Below are 18,916 nucleotides of genomic sequence, written 5' to 3'. Positions count from 1 at the left end.
TCATAAAACCACACTTGAAAACGTTTTTGTTGTATAAGTGGAAAACACTGCATACATCAAAATAATAAAACCTTATTTATGACTAACATTACTGTTTATAAGTTTGTTTTGTATTTTGCTAAGCTTTTGACACATAATTAAGCTTCAACACTTACTTTGAGATTAACAACTTTTATCCTGTCATTGCTTTTTTTAAATGTATTTCATTTTATTATAATTGTTTTCTTCTACATTTTATTTTATTTTATTCTTTATCATTCTATTTTATTTTATTCTTTAATATTATATTTTAATAAGTTGTCTCAAGCTTTTTTTTTTTTTTTTTTACTTCCAGTCCCCCTTTCCAGAGAAGCCAAGCGATTTAGATCGCTGATGTCAAAAAGATAAGGAAAGTATGGTTGAGGACCACTTAAAAAAAAATAGATACGTAAAATAAATAAATAAATCACAGGTACACACTGATCTTGAGTTTAAAAGGAAAACAATTTGACGTGATTGTACGTGCAAAAGTAGGCCATAATAGAAAGTAGGACAAGAGAAGATAAAATATTTAAGTTTTGGATATGCTTTTACTCTTTTTATTAATGTCTCCCACACAATGTAATGTGATGTTCATTCCAATTGTTTTAAAGCAAATAGATGCCACACACCTTATGTTTTATGTGTGTGTGTTCTCTGCAGCTGGCCACGTGGGATCCAGTCCACGGCCTGAATGGTACTTTGACGGACAGGAAGTTGGAAAACAACATGCGAGGAGTGGTGCTGAGAGTCGTCACGGTCTTGGTGAGTACCACTGACCTCGGACTTCTACCTTCGAAACTTGGCCCTGTAGCGAAATGCTAACCTGGGACTAGTGTTGTCCCGATACCAATATTTTGGTACTGGTATTGGTACCAAAATGTATTTCGGTACTTTCCGTAAATAAAGGGGACCACAAAAAATGTCTTTGTGGAGGTCTTGCTTCTCCGGGTTCTTCGGACCACCAACCACGGACAGTCGCGCTCTTACGGTTGCTTTTCAGCCTCCCGCGTCTCCGTCTCCGTCTTGCTCGTGCTCGGGCTCGGGTTCTCTCTCGATCGTCCACTCCAACTTCTCCAACTCCAACAACTCTAACTTCTCCCACCCCGTCCTTCTCGGCTGCTGCCCTTTTGTAGAGTGACAGTTGATCAGGCAACTGCGCCCAGGTGGGCCATCTACACACCCCGCTTCGCTGCAGGGCTGCAGGCCACGCCTCCTCACAGCTTTATTTTTAACAAACAATCTTAAGGTACATTAAACATATGTTTCTTATTGCAAGTTTGTCCTTAAATAAAATAGTGAACATACAAGACAACTTGTCTTTTAGTAGTAAGTAAACAAACAAAGGCTCCTAATTTAGCTGCTGACATTTGCAGTAACATATTGTGTCATTTATCAATCAATTATTTTGTCAACATTATTAAGGACATGTGGTAGAAAATGAATTATTAATCTACTTGTTCATTTACTTTTAATGCCTGCTTACTTTCCGTTTTAACATGTTCTATCTACACTTCTGTTCAAATGTAATAATCACTTATTTTTCTGTTGTTTGATACTTGACATTAGTTTTGGATGATACCACAAATTTGGGTATCAATCCGATACCAAGTCGTTACAGGATCATACATTGGTCAAAGTCCTCATGTGTTCAGGGACATATTTCCTGAGTTTATAAACATAATATACTTTTTTTTTTTTAAACGGAAGAATCTTTCTGTATGGAGTTTGCATGTTCTCCCCGTGAATGCGTGGGTTCCCTGCGGGTACTCCGGCTTCCTCCCACCTCCAAAAACATGCACCTGGGGATAAGTTGATTGGCAACACTAAATTGGCCCTTTTGTGTGAATGTGAGTGTGAATGTTGTCTGTCTATCTGTGTTGGCCCTGCGATGAGGTGGCGACTTGTCCAGGGTGTACTCTGCCTTCCGCCGGAATGCAGCTGAAATAGGTTCCAGCACCCCCCTCCCCAAAAGGGACAATGGTAGAAAATGGATGGATGGATGGAAAGATGATTTTGTGATGCTAAAAAATATCGATGTAATCATAATAGTATCGAATAGATACGCTATTGTGCTTGGTATCATTACAGTGGATGTTAGGTATAGATCCACCAATGGCGTTTGTTTGTATTGTGGCATCCTGGAAGAGTTGGTGCTGCAGGGAATTTGTTCTGTAGTGTTTATGTTCTGTTACGTTGCAACTATTCTCCCAAAATGTGTTTGTCATTGTTGCTTAGTGTGGTTTCACTATACGGCACGTGTTTATGACAGTGTTGGCGTTGTTCATACTGCCACCCTTTGTGTGACATGTATGGCTCTTGACTAAGTATGCACTTCGTTCACATGCGTAGTGTGTTTAAATTAAAGATGACTGCCTTAATGGTTAATAATTGGCCATAGTGGAATCTTGACTTGACATTGGTAATGATCGACCATTGTTAACACATTCAACGTAATGAGGTGCACTCGTTCTGTAATGTACTTTACTAGTTGTCATGGAGACAATGATTAGTGATTTAGAAGTAGCTATAATACTGCTGTGCCGAACATGCCGAACAGTGTTGATACCAACCAAACCTAAACCCCCCCTCCATAGCCCACACCCTTGATTGTAAATAATGTAAATAATTCAATGTATATACTCTGATGATTATCTTGTGTGATGACTGTATTATCAAAATAGTATATATCTGTATCATGAATCAATGTAAGTGGACCCCGACTTAAACAAGTTGAAAAATGTATTCGGGTGTTACCATTTAGTGGTCAATTGTACGGAATACGTACTTCACTGTGCAATCTACTAATACAAGTTTCAATCAATCAATCAATGCTTGTCTGCATGACACGACGATCGGTACTTTTTAGAGGCGGTATAGTACTGAATATGATTCATTAGTATCCCGGTACTATACTAATACCGGTATACCGTACAACCCTACCTGGGACAAAGATTTTAAAAAAGGAGTCGCTGAAACATGACTGGTAAACTTACTTTGGAGAAAATATGTATATGATGAATAGAAGGGATCAAGAATAAACCCTTGAGTTATGTTTGACTAAGGGGAGATGACGGCAACAGACACCAGGGGGTTGTGACAAAGATTTATTATATATATATTATCATTATATATATATATATATATATATATATATATATATATATATATATATATATATATATATATATATATATATATACTGTTGCCCTGAAAATGTTTATTTATATAAAATACTGTCTGTTCTTTTCATTTTTTTTTATTTTGGTTTGTTTGATATTCATTGTAAAGTTCAGCTGTTTTTTTCATTGGGGCCCCGGCTCCACTGCAAGCATGAATTAATAAAGTCAAGTCAAGTCAAGTCATAGAATGGAGTCTGTGACCGATATAGAATGGAGTGTGTGACCAATATACAAGAGTGTGTGGTGCAAGACTATGTGTGTCATTAATTGTTGTGTGTCACTGTGATGTTGAAACGAGGAGAGGGAAGAAGGCAGGAACACAGTCCGAGGGGCAGGCAGATGATCCAGAGCGCGAGAGAGGCGTCAAAAGGTCCCAGTCCAAGGTGGGGGTCGAGGATCGAGGAAGACAGTCCAAATCACAATGGAGCACAATGGTAAAGACTCGGGAAGGAAGGTACACCAAGCGAACTACGGGAGAACAAACAATGATGGCAGACACGAGGGAAAAACGCAGAGAGTGCATAAGCCTTACGGTATCCAAAGAGGTAAACTAAGTTCCCGCCTGGATCCTTGGGTCCACTGGTCCTTTATCCAGCTCGCCCTCATCAGTCCCAGGTGTGCGGATTGCCGATTGTCTGCAGGCTTGTCGCTGCGGGGGCGTTTCCGGGCGAGCAGCCAGAGCAGGAACTGTGACACTCAGTTGCAGGAGGGAAGCGGGTTCGAATCCGCGCCGTGACACCTTGAAGGACACCATTGGGAGTTTACTCCTAATACTTTGTTGATTGGTGCTTTATGCTGATCGCACACTGGCCTGGTGGTTAGAGTGTCCGCCCTGAGATCGGTAGGTCGTGATTTCAAACCCCGGCCGAGTCATACCAAAGACTATAACAATGGGACCCATCATCTCCCTGCTTGGCAGTCCGCATTAAGGGTTGGAATTGGGGGTTAAATCACCAAAAATGATTCCCGGGCGCGGCAACTGCTGCTACTCACTGCTCCCCTCACCTCCCAGGGGGTGATCAAGGGTGATAAGTCAAATGCAGAGGGTAATTTCACCACACCGAGTGTGTAAGTGTGTGACAATCATTGGTACTTTAACTTAACTTTTAAAGAGCTGCAGCTTTCCCAACAACACCCCTACGTACCCATGTGAGATGCAGAGGAGGTCAGTTTTGCAAAGTTTGGTGTGGAAACTTCTGGCAAAGTCACAACACAAATAAGTCCGTCAGCTCACCTCCCTTATTTTTTGACATTTAACATGCAGATAAAAGAAGAAGGGAAGAGTATGTCATCGTCGCTCCTCACTGCCTTGCTTGTCTCCCCTGCAGCAGCAGCAGCCGTCATTCCGGAACATCCCACGTGCGCTTTAAAGATTCACCGCCGTAAATTCTTCATATCCAGTCTTTGAAGTGAGAGAAGCCAAGAAGAAAGCGATGATGCTCCACATCTTTGTGGCTATCCCCTTTTTTCTCGCACTTATTTTTCTTTTTTACCCCAGACAGATCTTACTTTTAAAGGCAGAAAGTAGATGTATTTTTTTCTGCCCATAATCATAGTAATGCTTTCATACGCTTCTTCTTCTGGACCATGGAAATGTTCACTATACGACATTGAACCCGCTACAAAATTCACACATTTGAAGATTAAGAGGGCACATTTTTACAATTACCCTTATGCAGACAACTGCGCAAAGGTGGGCCATCTACGCACCTGTCGCCCCCGGTGCGCCCCGCCTCGCTGCAGGCCCGCAGGCCACGCCTCCTCACACCTACCTAACCGTATCCTTGTCCACACCCACACAATGGTCGTTTAAGACACCCTCTCCAGAAAATGCGCACGTCATAGTCACCTCCAGTGTTGCTTTGTGTGCAAGTTCTTAAATGTAACTTATCGGAACAATATCCAGTGTTGTGGTATTTCAATTAACTGGAATCCAGTGTGTTGTGGAGCCCTATTGTAGTGAATCACACCTGAGCCGTCATAAATTAATCAAATCTTTAATGGACATGTGAAAGTACACAATGTGATAAAGAACATTTTACATCGGTCAATCTAGGGATCTACAAACCCCGTTTCCATATGAGTTGGGAAATTGTGTTCGATGTAAATATAAACGGAATACAATGATTTGCAAATCATTTTCAACCCATATTCAGTTGAATATGCTACAAAGACAACATTTTTGATGTTCAAACTGATAAACATATTTTTTTTGTGCAAATAATCATTAACTTTAGAATTTGATGCCAGCAACACAGGACAAAGAAGTTGGGAAAGGTGGCAATAAATACTGATAAAGTTGAGGAATGCTCATCAAACACTTATTTGGAACATCCCACAGGTGAACAGGCAAATTGGGAACAGGTGGGTGCCATGATTGGGTATAAAAGTAGATTCCATGAAATGCTCAGTCATTCCCAAACAAGGATGGGGCGAGGGTCACCACTTTGTCAACAAATGTGTGAGCAAATTGTTGAACAGTTTAAGAAAAACGTTTCTCAACCAGCTATTGCAAGGAATTTAGGGATTTCACCATCTACGGTCCGTAATATCATCAAAGGGTTCATAGAATCTGGAGAAATCACTGCACATATGGAGCTAAGCCTGTGACCTTCACTCCCTCAGGCTGCACTGCATCAACAAGCGACATCACTGTGTAAAGGATATCACCACATGGGCTCAGAAACAATTCAGAAACTCACTGTCAGTAACTACAGTTGGTCGCTACATCTGTAAGTGCAAGTTAAAACTCTCCTACGCAAGGCGAAAACCGTTTATCAACAACACCCAGAAGCGCTGTCGGCTTCGCTGGGCCTGAGCTCATCTAAAATGGACTGATACAAAGTGGAAAAGTGTTCTGTGGTCTGACGAGTCCACATTTCAACTGTGGATGTTGTGTCCTCCGGACCAAAGAGGAAAAGAACCATCCGGATTATTATAGGCGCAAAGTTGAAAAGCCAGCATCTCTGATGGTATGGGGGTGTATTAGTGCCCAAGACATGGGTAACTTACACATCTGTAAAGGCGCCATTAATGTTGAAAGGTACATACAGGTTTTGGAGCAACATATGTTGCCATCCAAGCAACGTTACCATGGACGCCCCTGCTTATTTCAGCAAGACAATGCCAAGCCACGTGTTACATCAACGTGGCTTCCTGGTAAAAGAGTGCGGGTACTAGACTGGCCTGCCTGTAGTCTAGACCTGTCTCCCATTGAAAATGTGGAAGCCTATATGAAGCCTAAATACCACAACGGAGACCCCCGGACTGTTGAACAACTTAAGCTGTACATCAAGCAAGGATGGGAAAAAATTCCACCTGAGAAGCTTAAAAAATGTGTCTCCTCAGTTCCCAAACGTTTACTGAGTGTTGTTAAAAGGAAAGGCCATGTAACACAGTGGTGAACATGCACTTTCCCAACTACTTTGGCATGTGTTGCAGCCATGAAATTCTAAGTTAATTATTATTTGCAAAAAAAAAAACAGGTTTATGAGTTTGAACATCAAATATGTTGTCTTTGTAGTGCATTCAATTGAATATGGGTTGAAAGGGATTTGCAAATCATTGTATTCCGTTTATATTTACATCTAACACAATTTCCCAACTCATATGGAAACAGGGTTTGTAGATATCTGGTCAGGACACTCCTCACTCTTTTGCCTTCACCTTCATTGTCCATTCCTTTTTGGTGACTTTGTATACTCTGGACCTAGACGTTGAGTCCGCAACATACATGGCGGACAATAACTGATACAGTCTGCTTTGCCAGTCCAAAAGCATTTGATGTTTTCCGTAGTCTTCCCTCGTCGGCCAGGTATCAAAAAACTCCTCTATGGGGTCTTGGGGCACTAGGAGGTTAACCCCTTTACTACTGTTACCCCAGGTGGCCCTTAGCAAAGGCCTAGTACCTGACTGCCCCCCTAGCCAGGGATACGGAGAAGACCTCAACGGCGGAGCAGGCGGAAGACGGTAGATTTAAGAACTACCACAACGGCTGCGATGTCGGCAGAAGGCTGCAGCAGAAAAGGGTCCCCGAGTCGTCTTGGACTCCATGCCACTGGACCCTGACCCGGTTCTGTTAAGGATCGAGTGGTGACTGTCTGTGCACCAGTCTCCCCACGTTAAACAAAGTCAGGCACAGGCATCGTCCATAAAGGGATACATCCCTACCAGGAGGATCGTCATACTCGTTCGAGTGACCGCCGATGAATGAATAGAAAGCACACGCTACCTACTTTTTATCACATCCACGGGAGTCCGCATTCTTGTTGTCTCCCCTTCGACAAATGGACGAAGGTTTTCGGTAAGTAGAATCACAGCTGACCTGGACATTCGAAAATTATCTGGCCGTCTGAGAAGTGTTGTATCCCAAATAGCTGCAATCGCTTTCTCTTAAGGTATTCATGTGTAACTTCCACTAGCGTTTGTACATGTAGAGCAGTGGTTCTTAACCTGGGTTCGATGAGTTAGCCTCAGAGGTTCGACGGAGCCTCCGCCGCGGAGGTCAAGACACACCCGACTCATCGTGTAAATATAAACTTCTCTCTATCGGCTTTATGGATACGGCAACAGCAGAAGTCAGACTGATTTGCAGGTGTGTAATTTGTTGTGAGTTTATGCACTGTGTTGGTTTTGGTCTTTGAATGCACGGTTCATTTTGTGCACCAGTAAAAAAACATAACTCTGTCTTGAATTTGAAAGAAAGGTTCGGTGAATGCGCATATGCAACTGGTAGGGTTTGGTATCTCCAACAAGGTTAAGAACCACTGATGTAGAGGAAGGGGAGTCTGGATGACTAGCATCCATCTTTCTAGTGTTTACCTCCGAGTGGAAACAGGTTGGCTGTGCGCATTCTTTCCGATGTCACTTCCTGTGTGGGGCGCGGTCTTTCTGGCGTCACTTCCTCTCCGAAATCCGTTTGTAAACGATCGAAGAGTCCATGCAAATTTAAGAGCCGGAGTTTGAAGAAATACACGGCGCACTTACCCGTGTAAAGAATTGTCCAAGGAGGGGAACCTTAAATGATGATTTAGTGTGGTTGACACGATGCTTAGGCTAAATAATTATCCGTTTAAGGCAGTGGTTCTTAAAGGGGAACATTATCACAATTTCAGAAGGGTTAAAACCATTAAAAATAAATTCCCAGTGGCTTATTTTATTTTTCGACGTTTTTTTCAAAATTTTACACATCACGCAATATCCCTAAAAAAAGCTTCAAAGTGCCTGATTTTAACCATCGTTATAAACACCCGTCCATTTTCCTGTAACGTCACATAGTGATGCCAACTCAAACAAACATGGCGCATAGAACAGCAAGCTATTGCGACATTAGCTCGGATTCAGACTCGGATTTCAGCGGCTTAAGCGATTCAACAGATTACGCATGTATTGAAACAGATGGTTGTAGTGTGGAGGCAGGTAGCGAAAACGAAATTGAAGAAGAAACTGAAACTATTGAGCCATATCGGTTTGAACCGTATGCAAGCAAAACCGACGAAAACGACACGACAGCCAGCGACACGGGAGAAAGCGAGGACGAATTCGGCGATCGCCTTCTAACCAACGATCGGTATGTGTTTGTTTGGCATTAAAGGAAACTAACAACTACGAACTAGGTTTACAGCATATGAAATACATTTGGCAACAACATGCACTTTGAGAGTGCAGACAGCCCAATTTTCATCAATTAATATATTCTGTAGACATACCCTCATCCGCGCTCTTTTCCTGAAAGCTGATCCATCCAGTTTTGGAGTTGATGTAAGCAGGCCAGGGAAGCTAGGGTCCATATTATTCTCTTGATCATCTTCGGTGGCATAAGGGACGGTGTGAGCCAAGACATCCAGGGGGTTTAGCTCGCTCGCCTGCGGGAACAAACTGCCGCCATTGCTTGCCGTGCTACCGAGGTCCTTTGTCCCTGAATTGCTCACACACTCCGGCAGATTCAATGGGGGTCTGGCGGACTTTATCGTTGGAAATGCATCTGCTTTGAGTGTCGCAGGATATCCACACATTCTTGCCATCTCTGTCGTAGCATAGCTTTCGTCGGTAAAGTGTGCGGAACAAACGTCCAATTTCTTGCCACTTTCGCATCTTTGGGCCACTGGTGCAATTTGAATCCGTCCCTGTTCGTGTTGTTACACCCTCCGACAACACACCGACGAGGCATGATGTCTCCAAGGTACGGAAAACAGTCGAAAAAACGGAAAATAACAGAGCTGATTTGACTCGGTGTTTGAGAAAATGGCGGATTGCTTCCCGATGTGACGTCATGTTGTGACGTCATCGCTCCGAGAGCGAATATTAGAAAGGCGTTTAATTCACCAAAATTCACCCATTTAGAGTTCGGAAATCGGTTAAAAAAATATATGGTCTTTTTTCTGCAACATCAAGGTATATATTGACGCTTACATAGGTCTGGTGATAATGTTCCCCTTTAACTTTGTTGGAGGTACCGAACCCCACCAGTTTCATATGCGCATTCACCGAACCCTTCTTTAGTGAAAAATAAAATGTTTTTTTTTTTCAAATTCAAGACAAAGTTATATGTTTTTGGTAACACTTTAGTATGGGGAACATATTCTAAGTAACAAAGACTTAATTTAGAGTTATTTGGTTAGGGTTAGGGTTAGAAGGTTAGGGTTATAATAAGGCCATGCCGAATAAGGCATTAATAAGTACTTAATAATGACTAGTTAAGAGACAATATGTTACTAATTTGCATGTTAATAAGCAACTAATTAATGGTGAATATGTTCCCCATACTAAAGTGTTACCATGTTATTTTACTGGTGCACAAAATGAACCGTGCAAGAACATCACCTTGTTCAAAGGACAAAACCAACACAGTGCATAAACTCACAACAAATTACACACCTGCAAATCAGTCTGACTTCTGCTGTTGCCGTATCCGTAATACGCCGATAGGGAGAAGTTTTTATTTACACGATGAGTCGGGTGTGTCTCGACCTTCACCGAACCCCTGAGCCCGACTCACCGAATCCCTAGGGTTCGATCGAACCTAGGTTAAGAACCACTGGTTTAAGGAGTTATCCGGCTTATTGTAGACAGGTCTTAAAACAACATTGAGAACTTGTTAAATTAGCATTGAGCAACACAAACTTAACGTTGAAAGAACATGTTTTTTGACAACAATGATTTATGTTTGGTTCTGATGTTGAGTTGACCATCGAATTTTGGTCATTTTCCAACTGATATTTTACGTTGAAGTAACATGTTTTTTTGACAACATTCATTCAATGTCAGGTTGTGACGTTGATTCAACCTTTGAAATTTGGTCATTTCCCAACCAACAACGCGGATCCAACGTTACACACCAAACGTCAATTTACAAATACAACTGTTTTGCAACGTTTTTTTCAAAGTCTGTTTTAAAGGACATGTATGTATAATCAACGTTGCACCAATGTCTTGTGTCTGCTGGGTAATGATAACCACCACCTAATACCATAATAGATGTAAAATAAAATAAAAAGGCAAAGTCATTCACAAAGTCAAAACCCTTGGCGGCGCATTCTACTGCAAAGTATTACAATTTATTATAATTATTGCTAGTTAAAAAAATGATGGGCGCCACTTTGCACGCTGTGGATAGAAAGACCTGAAATAATGCTAAAAGTCAAAACCTAGGCACATTCTACTCCAACTCCAGGCCATTTGACATCCCCGGGTGTCAGCGTGGACTTTGCAACCCCCACTACAGTCTGAAAGAAGTCTATATCCATCATTACACGGTTAGTATCTATTAGTTTTCAATGTCAAAACAACACATTTGCGACACTACACTCTCTATATAATAACCCTCTGTGTATAAATTAAATTTAAATTAAATAATTACCCATTGAATAAAATAATAACTTCCACCTCCAAATGTGGTGCAAATGTCCTGGGGAGTGCGGAGGGATGGGGAAAAATCCAAAGCAATATAAAGCATATCGATCTATTGACAAAAAGGCCATAGTGAATGCTAATTTAGTATGAGTGTAACGGGGGCCATGTGTTGTGCACCTTGGTAAAACCTCACTACCTGAGCACTTCAAGAGCAGTGGTGAGTGCTGGATTGATTGCCCGGGCGTTTAGCTCAGTAGTCACACTGCAAAAAGTCAGTGTTCAAAAACAAGAAACAAAAATACAAAAGTTAGGGGTATTTTATTTGAACTAAGCAAAATTATTTGCCAATAGAACAAGGAAATTTGGCTTGTCAAGACTTTCCAAAACGAGTAAAATTAGCTAACCTCAATGAACCCGAAAATACCTTAAAATAAGTATTTTCTCACTAACAACAACTGTACTACTATAGGAGTACGTATTTTCGTAGCGGGGGTGTATATTGTAGCGTGCCGGAAGAGTTAGTGCTGCAAGAGTTTCTGGGTATTTGTTCTGTTGTGTTTTTGTTGTGTTACGGTGCGGCTGTTCTCCCGACATGTGTTTGTCATTCTTGTTTGGTGTGGGTTAACAGTGTGGCACATATTAGTAACAGTGTTAAAGTTGTTTATACGGCCACCCTCAGTGTGACCTGTATGGCTGTTGACCGAGTACGTGTTGCATTCACTTGTGTGTTTGAAAAGCTGTAAGGTTGGACACCTTCTAATTCCAATGTGGTTTCTTTATTTTCAAGACTATTTACATTGTAGATTGTCACTGAAGGCATCAGAACTATGACACCTGTGAAGTGAAAACCATTGCTGGTGACTACCTCTTGAAGCTCATCGAGAGAATGCCAAGAGCGAGCAAAGCAGTAATCAGAGCGAAAGGTGGCTATTTTGAAGAAACTGGAATATAAAACAAGATTTCAGTTATTTCACCTTTTTTTGTTAAGTATATAACTCCACATGTGTTCATTCATAGTTTTGATGCCTTCAGCGACAATCGACAATATAAATAGTCCTGAGATAATGCGAAAAAAACAATAACATTGTATACAAACATAACTCTTAAACCAAACATGCAAAATGTTTAATAATGCCTGGAATAATGTATCTGTGTGAGTTTTACTAGAAACGTACTGTATGTGTGGAAGTCCCGTACTTGCGGTCCCACTGATACATAGGCCAGAGGCCAGTTGTGCAGAGTTGACAAAGGTTTTAATGGTTTTTCACAAGCTCTTCAACAGACACGTTGGTTCCAGACTTTGCAGTCTCTCCAATACCCACCTCCTGCACCCGGCCGCTCACTGTTAAAGAAAACAGATGATTAGATTAACACGTACCACCTGTGAAATCTAATCACCTATCAGCTGTGTCTCGCCGTCAGCACATGCCCCGCCTTTACCCGATGGTGCTCGTCCTCAGTACCATGGACAGTGGCGGTGACCTTTGCTCCTGCAAGCGCGCTGGCCACATCTCCCTCTACAGTATGCTTTTTTTTTTAAGGCATGCAAGCACAAATATTTGTTTTTAAATCAATAAGACAGTAATGTTCTCGGAATCCTGAGATAATGCGAAAAAAGGAAAAAAATAAACATTCAAACATAGCTCTTAAAGGGGAACATTATCACCAGACCTATGTAAGCGTCAATTTATACCTTGATGTTGCAGAAAAAAGACCATCTATTTTTTTAACCGATTTCCGGACTCTAAATGGGTGAATTTTGGCGAATGAAACGCCTTTCTATTATTCGCTCTCGGAGCGATGACATCACAACGTGACGTCACATCGGGAAGCAATCCGCCATTTTCTCACTTTCGTCGGTGTGTTGTTGGAGGGTGTAACAACACGAACAGGGACGGATTCAAGTTGCACCAGTGGCCCAAAGATGCGAAAGTGGCAAGAAATTGGACGAAATTTGTTCAAAATACGAGGCTGTGGGGAAAGCCGACAAAATGGTCAGTCGTTTGTTCCGCACACTTTACCGACGAAAGCTATGCTACGACAGAGATGGCAAGAATGTGTAGATATCCTGCGACACTCAAAGCAGATGCTGACATCAACTCCAAAACTGGACATATCAGCTTTCAGGAAAAGAGAGCGGATGAGGGTATGTCTACAGAATATATTAATTGATGAAAACTGTATTCATTACTCGCGGTTTTACGTAAATTATTATACATAAACTGTGTTTACCAATAATTTAGCTTAAAAACATTTATTTTTTTCAATCATTCGAGTACATTCGGGTAGTCTTGTGTAATGCAGTATTTTGTGTCTATTTAGGTATGGTTAACCTGAGTGCTGAAATCGTGGAAAAATATATGTTCTTAGCGCGCCTGAAATGGGCTGTCTGCACTCTCAAAGTGCATGTTGTTGCCAAATGTATTTCATATGCTGTAAACCTAGTTCATAGTTGTTAGTTTCCTTTAATGCCAAACAAACACATACCAATCGTTGGTTAGAAGGCGATCGCCGAATTTGTCCTCGCTTTCTCCCGTGTCGCTGGCTGTCGTGTCGGTTTCGCTTGCATACGGTTCAAACCGATATGGCTCAATAGCTTCATTTTCTTCTTCAATTTCGTTTTCGCTACCTGCCTCCACACTACAACCATCCGTTTCAATACATGCGTAATCTGTTGAATCGCTTAAGCCCCTGAAATCTGAGTCTGAATCCGAGTTAATATCGCTATATCTTGCTGTTCTATCCGCCATGTTTGTTTGTATTGGCATCACTATGTGACGTCACAGGAAAATGGACTTTTTGAATTTTGAAATAAACTTCGAAAAATAAAATAAGCCACTGGGAACTGATTTTTAATGGTTTTAACCCTTCTGAAATTGTGATAAAGTTCCCCTTCAAACCAAACATACAAAATGTCTAATAAGTCTTGAAAATAAGGAAAACACATTAAATTAGAAGGTGTGTCCAAACTTTTGGCTTGTACTGTGCATTAAACACATCCATCAACCACTGTTGACTCGCTCCGACTAGATGCAAATCGCTCTTCTCCAGGTACCGGAAGGTTTCGTGTAGCTTTGAACCTTTCGTGCAGCTCTCGTGTTCGAGGTCTCTAATGCAACAGCGCTCTCGAAGGTACCACACATGTTAAAGTATGTTTCTGTGAAAGGACGTGTTCATTTTGCGTAATCAACTCCTCTGCCGCCTGTGGAATTAGTTATTGATTATTTAATTAGGGCTAAGATTATGCTACTATTAGAGCAAATCAATCCAAATGGATGCTATCGATTAGCAGCGGGGCTGTATTGACTATCAAATTGATGCCATCATTATGGTTACTTTGCACAAATGGGGCTAAAATTCATATTCTTCACAACAGTTGGATTCGAGGCTTTTCAAGGCATGTCGGTCGGCATTAAACAAAGAACCTGATGGTACAGAAAAGCTTGGACAACCTCTCGTAAATTCCCTCAGTGACTCACCTTTTTTATTTGTTTTACGTCTGCACTAAAGTGACAGCCATGGCCACAGGGATTATATTTTCATGTCGTCTGTCCTTCTTCATAACTTTAGCACTTTTCATCCTGACGTCCATCAATGCCACGTTGTTTAGAGGAAACTTACCTAAAAGCCTGTTTGCCTTCTACGGAGATATTACCATTGATTTATTTGCTGATTGTTCTGATGGGCTGCAACCTGGAATGTACCGATAAATGTTGCCAGGACCGTTGATAAAATCAAATACATCTCATTTTCCTTATGTGTTCATATTTTAAAACCATTTTCCCCATAAGGAGCAATAGATAGGAGTCATTCCACCAAATCGGTGTAGTTTGCTTGTTGTAACGTTCTCAGAAATGAACTCAAATGTATGTATTGTTTTTATCTCTAAATATAATAATACAAAAAGGGCCTGATCTACTTAAGGTTTGCGTATACTAAAACACGGGCAAACTTGATATCACGCACAAAGCTGATCTACTAGACTTCGACTTATTTTATTGTCATTCATTGAACTTTACAGTACAGATAAGAACGGACATTTGTTGCAATAGCTCGTGGTAGTGCAGGATAAAAGAGCAATAAGGTGCAGATATGAATAGATTTACTGTACAAATTAGAGGTATCCGATATCCCGATATTGTCCAACTCTTAATTACCGATACCGATATATACAGTCGTGGAATTAACTCATTATTATGCCTAATTTTGTTGTGATGCCCCGCTGGATGCATTAAACAATGTAACAAGGTTTTCCAAAATAAATCAACTCAAGTTATGGAAAAAAATGCCAACATGGCACTGCCATATTTATTATTGAAGTCACAGGGTAGGAGGTAGTGGGGGGGTGTATATTGTAGCGTCCCGGAAGAGTTAGTGCTGCAAGGGATTCTGGGTATTTGTTCTGTTGTGTTACAGTACGGATGTTCTCACAAAGTGCATTATTTTTTTTAACATGTCTCAAAACAGCAGCTTAGAATTTGGGACATGCTCTCTGTGAGAGAGCATGAGGATGTTGAGGTGGGCGGGGTTGGGGAGGCGGGGTGTTTGAGGTAGGGGGTAGCGGGGGGGTGTATATTGTTGCGTCCCGGAAGAGTTAGTGCTGCAAGGGGTTCTGGGTATTTGTTCTGTTGTGTTTATGTTGTGTTATGTTCTCCTGAAATGTGTTTGTAATTCTTGTTTGGTGTGGGTTCACAGTGTGGGACATATTTGTAACAGTGTTAAAGTTGTTTATACGGCCACAGTCAGTGTGACCTGTATGGCTGTTGACCAAGTATGAGTTGCATTCACTTGTGTGTGTGAAATGCCGTAGATATTTTGTGATTGGACCGGCACGCAAAGGCAGTGCCTTTAAGGTTTATTGGCGCTCTGTACTTTTCCCTATGTCCGTGTACCACTCCGTACAGCGACGTTTTAAAAAGTCATACATTTTACTTCTTAAAACCGATACCGATAATTTCCGATATTACATTTTAAAGCTTTTATCGGCCGATAATATCGATCTCTAATAATAAACATAAAGGTTGACATAAAAACTCTTGGGGCACTCGTAAGCGAAGTACAACAAACGTTATCAGAAGTTATCAGACTGGACCATTGTTTTAGCTGGCAACAGAAACAAATGGCAGGGTGACCAACCTAAATCTTGACTTCTTTAACATTTTGTCCATTTTTGTTAACTATAGATGTTGAAAAAGGACATTACAGCACATAACAATAGGGGGCGCTTCAGAATTCAGTCCAGCTAGTTTCCATCCATCCATCCATTTTCTACCGCTTGTCCCTTTCGGAGTCGCGGGGGTTGCTGGAGCTTATCTCAGCTCCATTCGGGCGGAAGGCGGGGTACGCCCTGGACAAGTCGCCACCTCATCGCAGGGACAACACAGATAGACAGACAACATTCACACTCACATTCCATACTTGCCAACCCTCACAATTTTCCCGAGAGACTCCCGAATTTCAGTGCCCCTCCCGTTAATAACCATTCTCCCGAATTTCTCCCGATTTCCACCCGGACAACAATATTGGGGGCGTGCCTTAAAGGCACTGCCTTTAGCGTCCTCTCTCACCTGAAACCTTCACCCCTTAACAGCCGCATGCTGTCCAGGTGTCCGCTTTTCCTCCATATAAACAGCGTGCCGGCCACTTGTCACTTAATAATGCAATGTTAGACGGATTTAACAACGGTCTTTACTCAAAGATGTCAAGGAATGCTGACATGTTGTATGATCTTTTAACTGGTTTGATGATAACGATAATTTCAAGCACACACATACACACAAGTGAATGCATGCATACTTGGTCCACAGCCATACAGGTCACACTGAGGGTGGCCGCATAAACAACTTTAACACTGTTACAAATATGCGCCACACTGTGAACCCACACCATTTTGGGAGAACAGCAGCACCGTAACACAACATAAACACAACAGAACAAATACCCAGAAACCCTTGCAGCACTAATTCCTCCGGGACGCTACAATAACATATACGGCTTTTGGAACTCAGTGCACAGCTGCACACACGACAAGAAGGAGACGAAGCAGAAGAACGAAGAAGAGACATGGCGACGACGAGTAAGAAGAAGAAATACGCTTGCGAGTTCCAAAATGATTGGAAAAAAGAATTTCATTTCATCCAGGACAACTCGAAGGCGAAGGGGGATGCTGCCTGCACCTCAACCCCGCTCCCGCAGAACCACGCCCCCATCTCCCGAATTCGGAGGTCTCAAGGTTGGCAAGTATGACTAGGGCCAATTTAGTGTCAACAAGTTAATCGGGTATGCACACAACTCGCAAATTTAAGAATGCATGTGGAAAACAGGGGAGTCCTGGTTTCAAATTCAGACAAACTGGCTACTATTTTTCATGGTTGACAAATAAGGAGAATCGTCAGCCTGATGGATGCAACGCTTGACTCGAATTGCGGAGAAAAACAATACATCACTGCCACACTTTTACGGAAGGAGAACAACCTGTGGACTAGGGCCAAGTGCTCACTGCTGGTGAGTTTCAGGGCGAAGCTCGAGACCACATGCAGTTTTCAGAACATCGACTGAGTATTGATCGAAGCCGGCAGGTCAATGTGAGTGAATGTTGTTTTTTTTAGGATGAATAAATGCCCCTTTTGTCATACTTGCCAACCTTGAGACCTCCGATTTCGGGAGGTGGGGGGTGTGGTTAAGAGGGGAGGATGATATTTACAGCTAGAATTCACCAAGTCAAGTATTTCATATATATATATATATATATATATATATATATATATATATATATATATATATATATATATATATATATATATATATATACAAATAAAAGAAATACTTGAATTTCAGTGTTCATTTATTTACACATATACACACACATAACACTCATCTACTCATTGTTGAGTTAAGGGTTGAATTGTCCATCCTCGTTCTATTCTCTGTCACTATTTTTCTAACCATGCTGAACACCCTCTCTGATGATGCATTGCTGTGTGGCACGCACAAAAGTGCTTTCATCAAATGCACTAGATGGCAGTATTGTCCTGTTTAAGAGTGTCACAACATTGCTGTTTACGGCAGACAAACTGCTTTACGGTAGACGAAAACGTGACTACTGCTGTTGTGTGTTGTTACCGCGCTGGGAGGACGTTAATGAAACGGCCTAACAATAAACCCACATAAGAAACAAAGAACTCGCCCTCGATCATTCTACAGTTATAACGTGATTGGGCAGGCACGTTGTATATATTGTGGGAAAGCGGACTCAGGAGGCCACGCCCCCTCCAGCTCCGCCTGAATTTCGGGAGATTTTCGGGAGAAAATTTGTCCCGGGAGGTTTTCGGGAGAGGCGCTGAATTTCGTGAGTCTCCCGGAAAATTCGGGAGGGTTGGCAAGTATGCCTTTTGTCCCTGACAATGTTTACCAAAGTAAAAATCTGGCACCATTGATTTAAGTCTGCAAAATCTCACGTTTGTCAGAGGAGAGATGTGTTTTTTTTAAAACTGCATGCAGCTGCAAACTTCTGCCTTTGCATAAGCTAAACATTTGCTTTGACCTTTTAACGCTCCCATGTATAGTCTTTGACTTACTTACTATACCAGTCCTTTTTACAGCGGGCCTACTTAAAACCGATTTTCAGGTCAAAACATTGTCAGTCTGCTCCAACTGTGGTTTGCGAAAGCACTTGCTTCAGGCTATTGCTGAACCAAAAGCCTCTAACCCCGTAAATTCCCACTGGATGTGTAACGGCCGCTGAACGGCGCCGCCGCGAAACGTCTCCGCCGTCCGCCATTGCCCACCTCGAATTCGCGAGATCACGTGATAAGGGGAGTTGTAGTAAAGCGAAGCACAGACAGTTTTGCCTTGCAAAAACAATT

At 41.7% G+C, this 18,916-nt stretch overlaps 1 protein-coding gene across 3 annotated transcripts in view; it reads left to right on the top strand.

Annotated features, from left to right (window-relative positions):
• The window catches only part of grid2 (glutamate receptor, ionotropic, delta 2), a 1,282,048-nt gene that overhangs the window by 941,870 nt on the left and 321,262 nt on the right, over positions 1 to 18,916 (top strand). For all 3 annotated transcript variants that reach the window (XM_061928893.1, XM_061928894.1, XM_061928896.1), the window contains exon 9: positions 682 to 783. In XM_061928893.1, coding sequence (XP_061784877.1) covers positions 682 to 783 — 102 coding nt within the window. The remainder of the gene's footprint in view (positions 1 to 681; positions 784 to 18,916) is intronic.

Source organism: Nerophis lumbriciformis, linkage group LG33 (genome assembly GCF_033978685.3).
Source record: "Nerophis lumbriciformis linkage group LG33, RoL_Nlum_v2.1, whole genome shotgun sequence".
Taxonomy (NCBI): domain Eukaryota; kingdom Metazoa; phylum Chordata; class Actinopteri; order Syngnathiformes; family Syngnathidae; genus Nerophis; species Nerophis lumbriciformis.
Note: the sequence above shows the minus strand (reverse complement) of the source record. Positions and strands in the feature narration are given on the sequence as shown.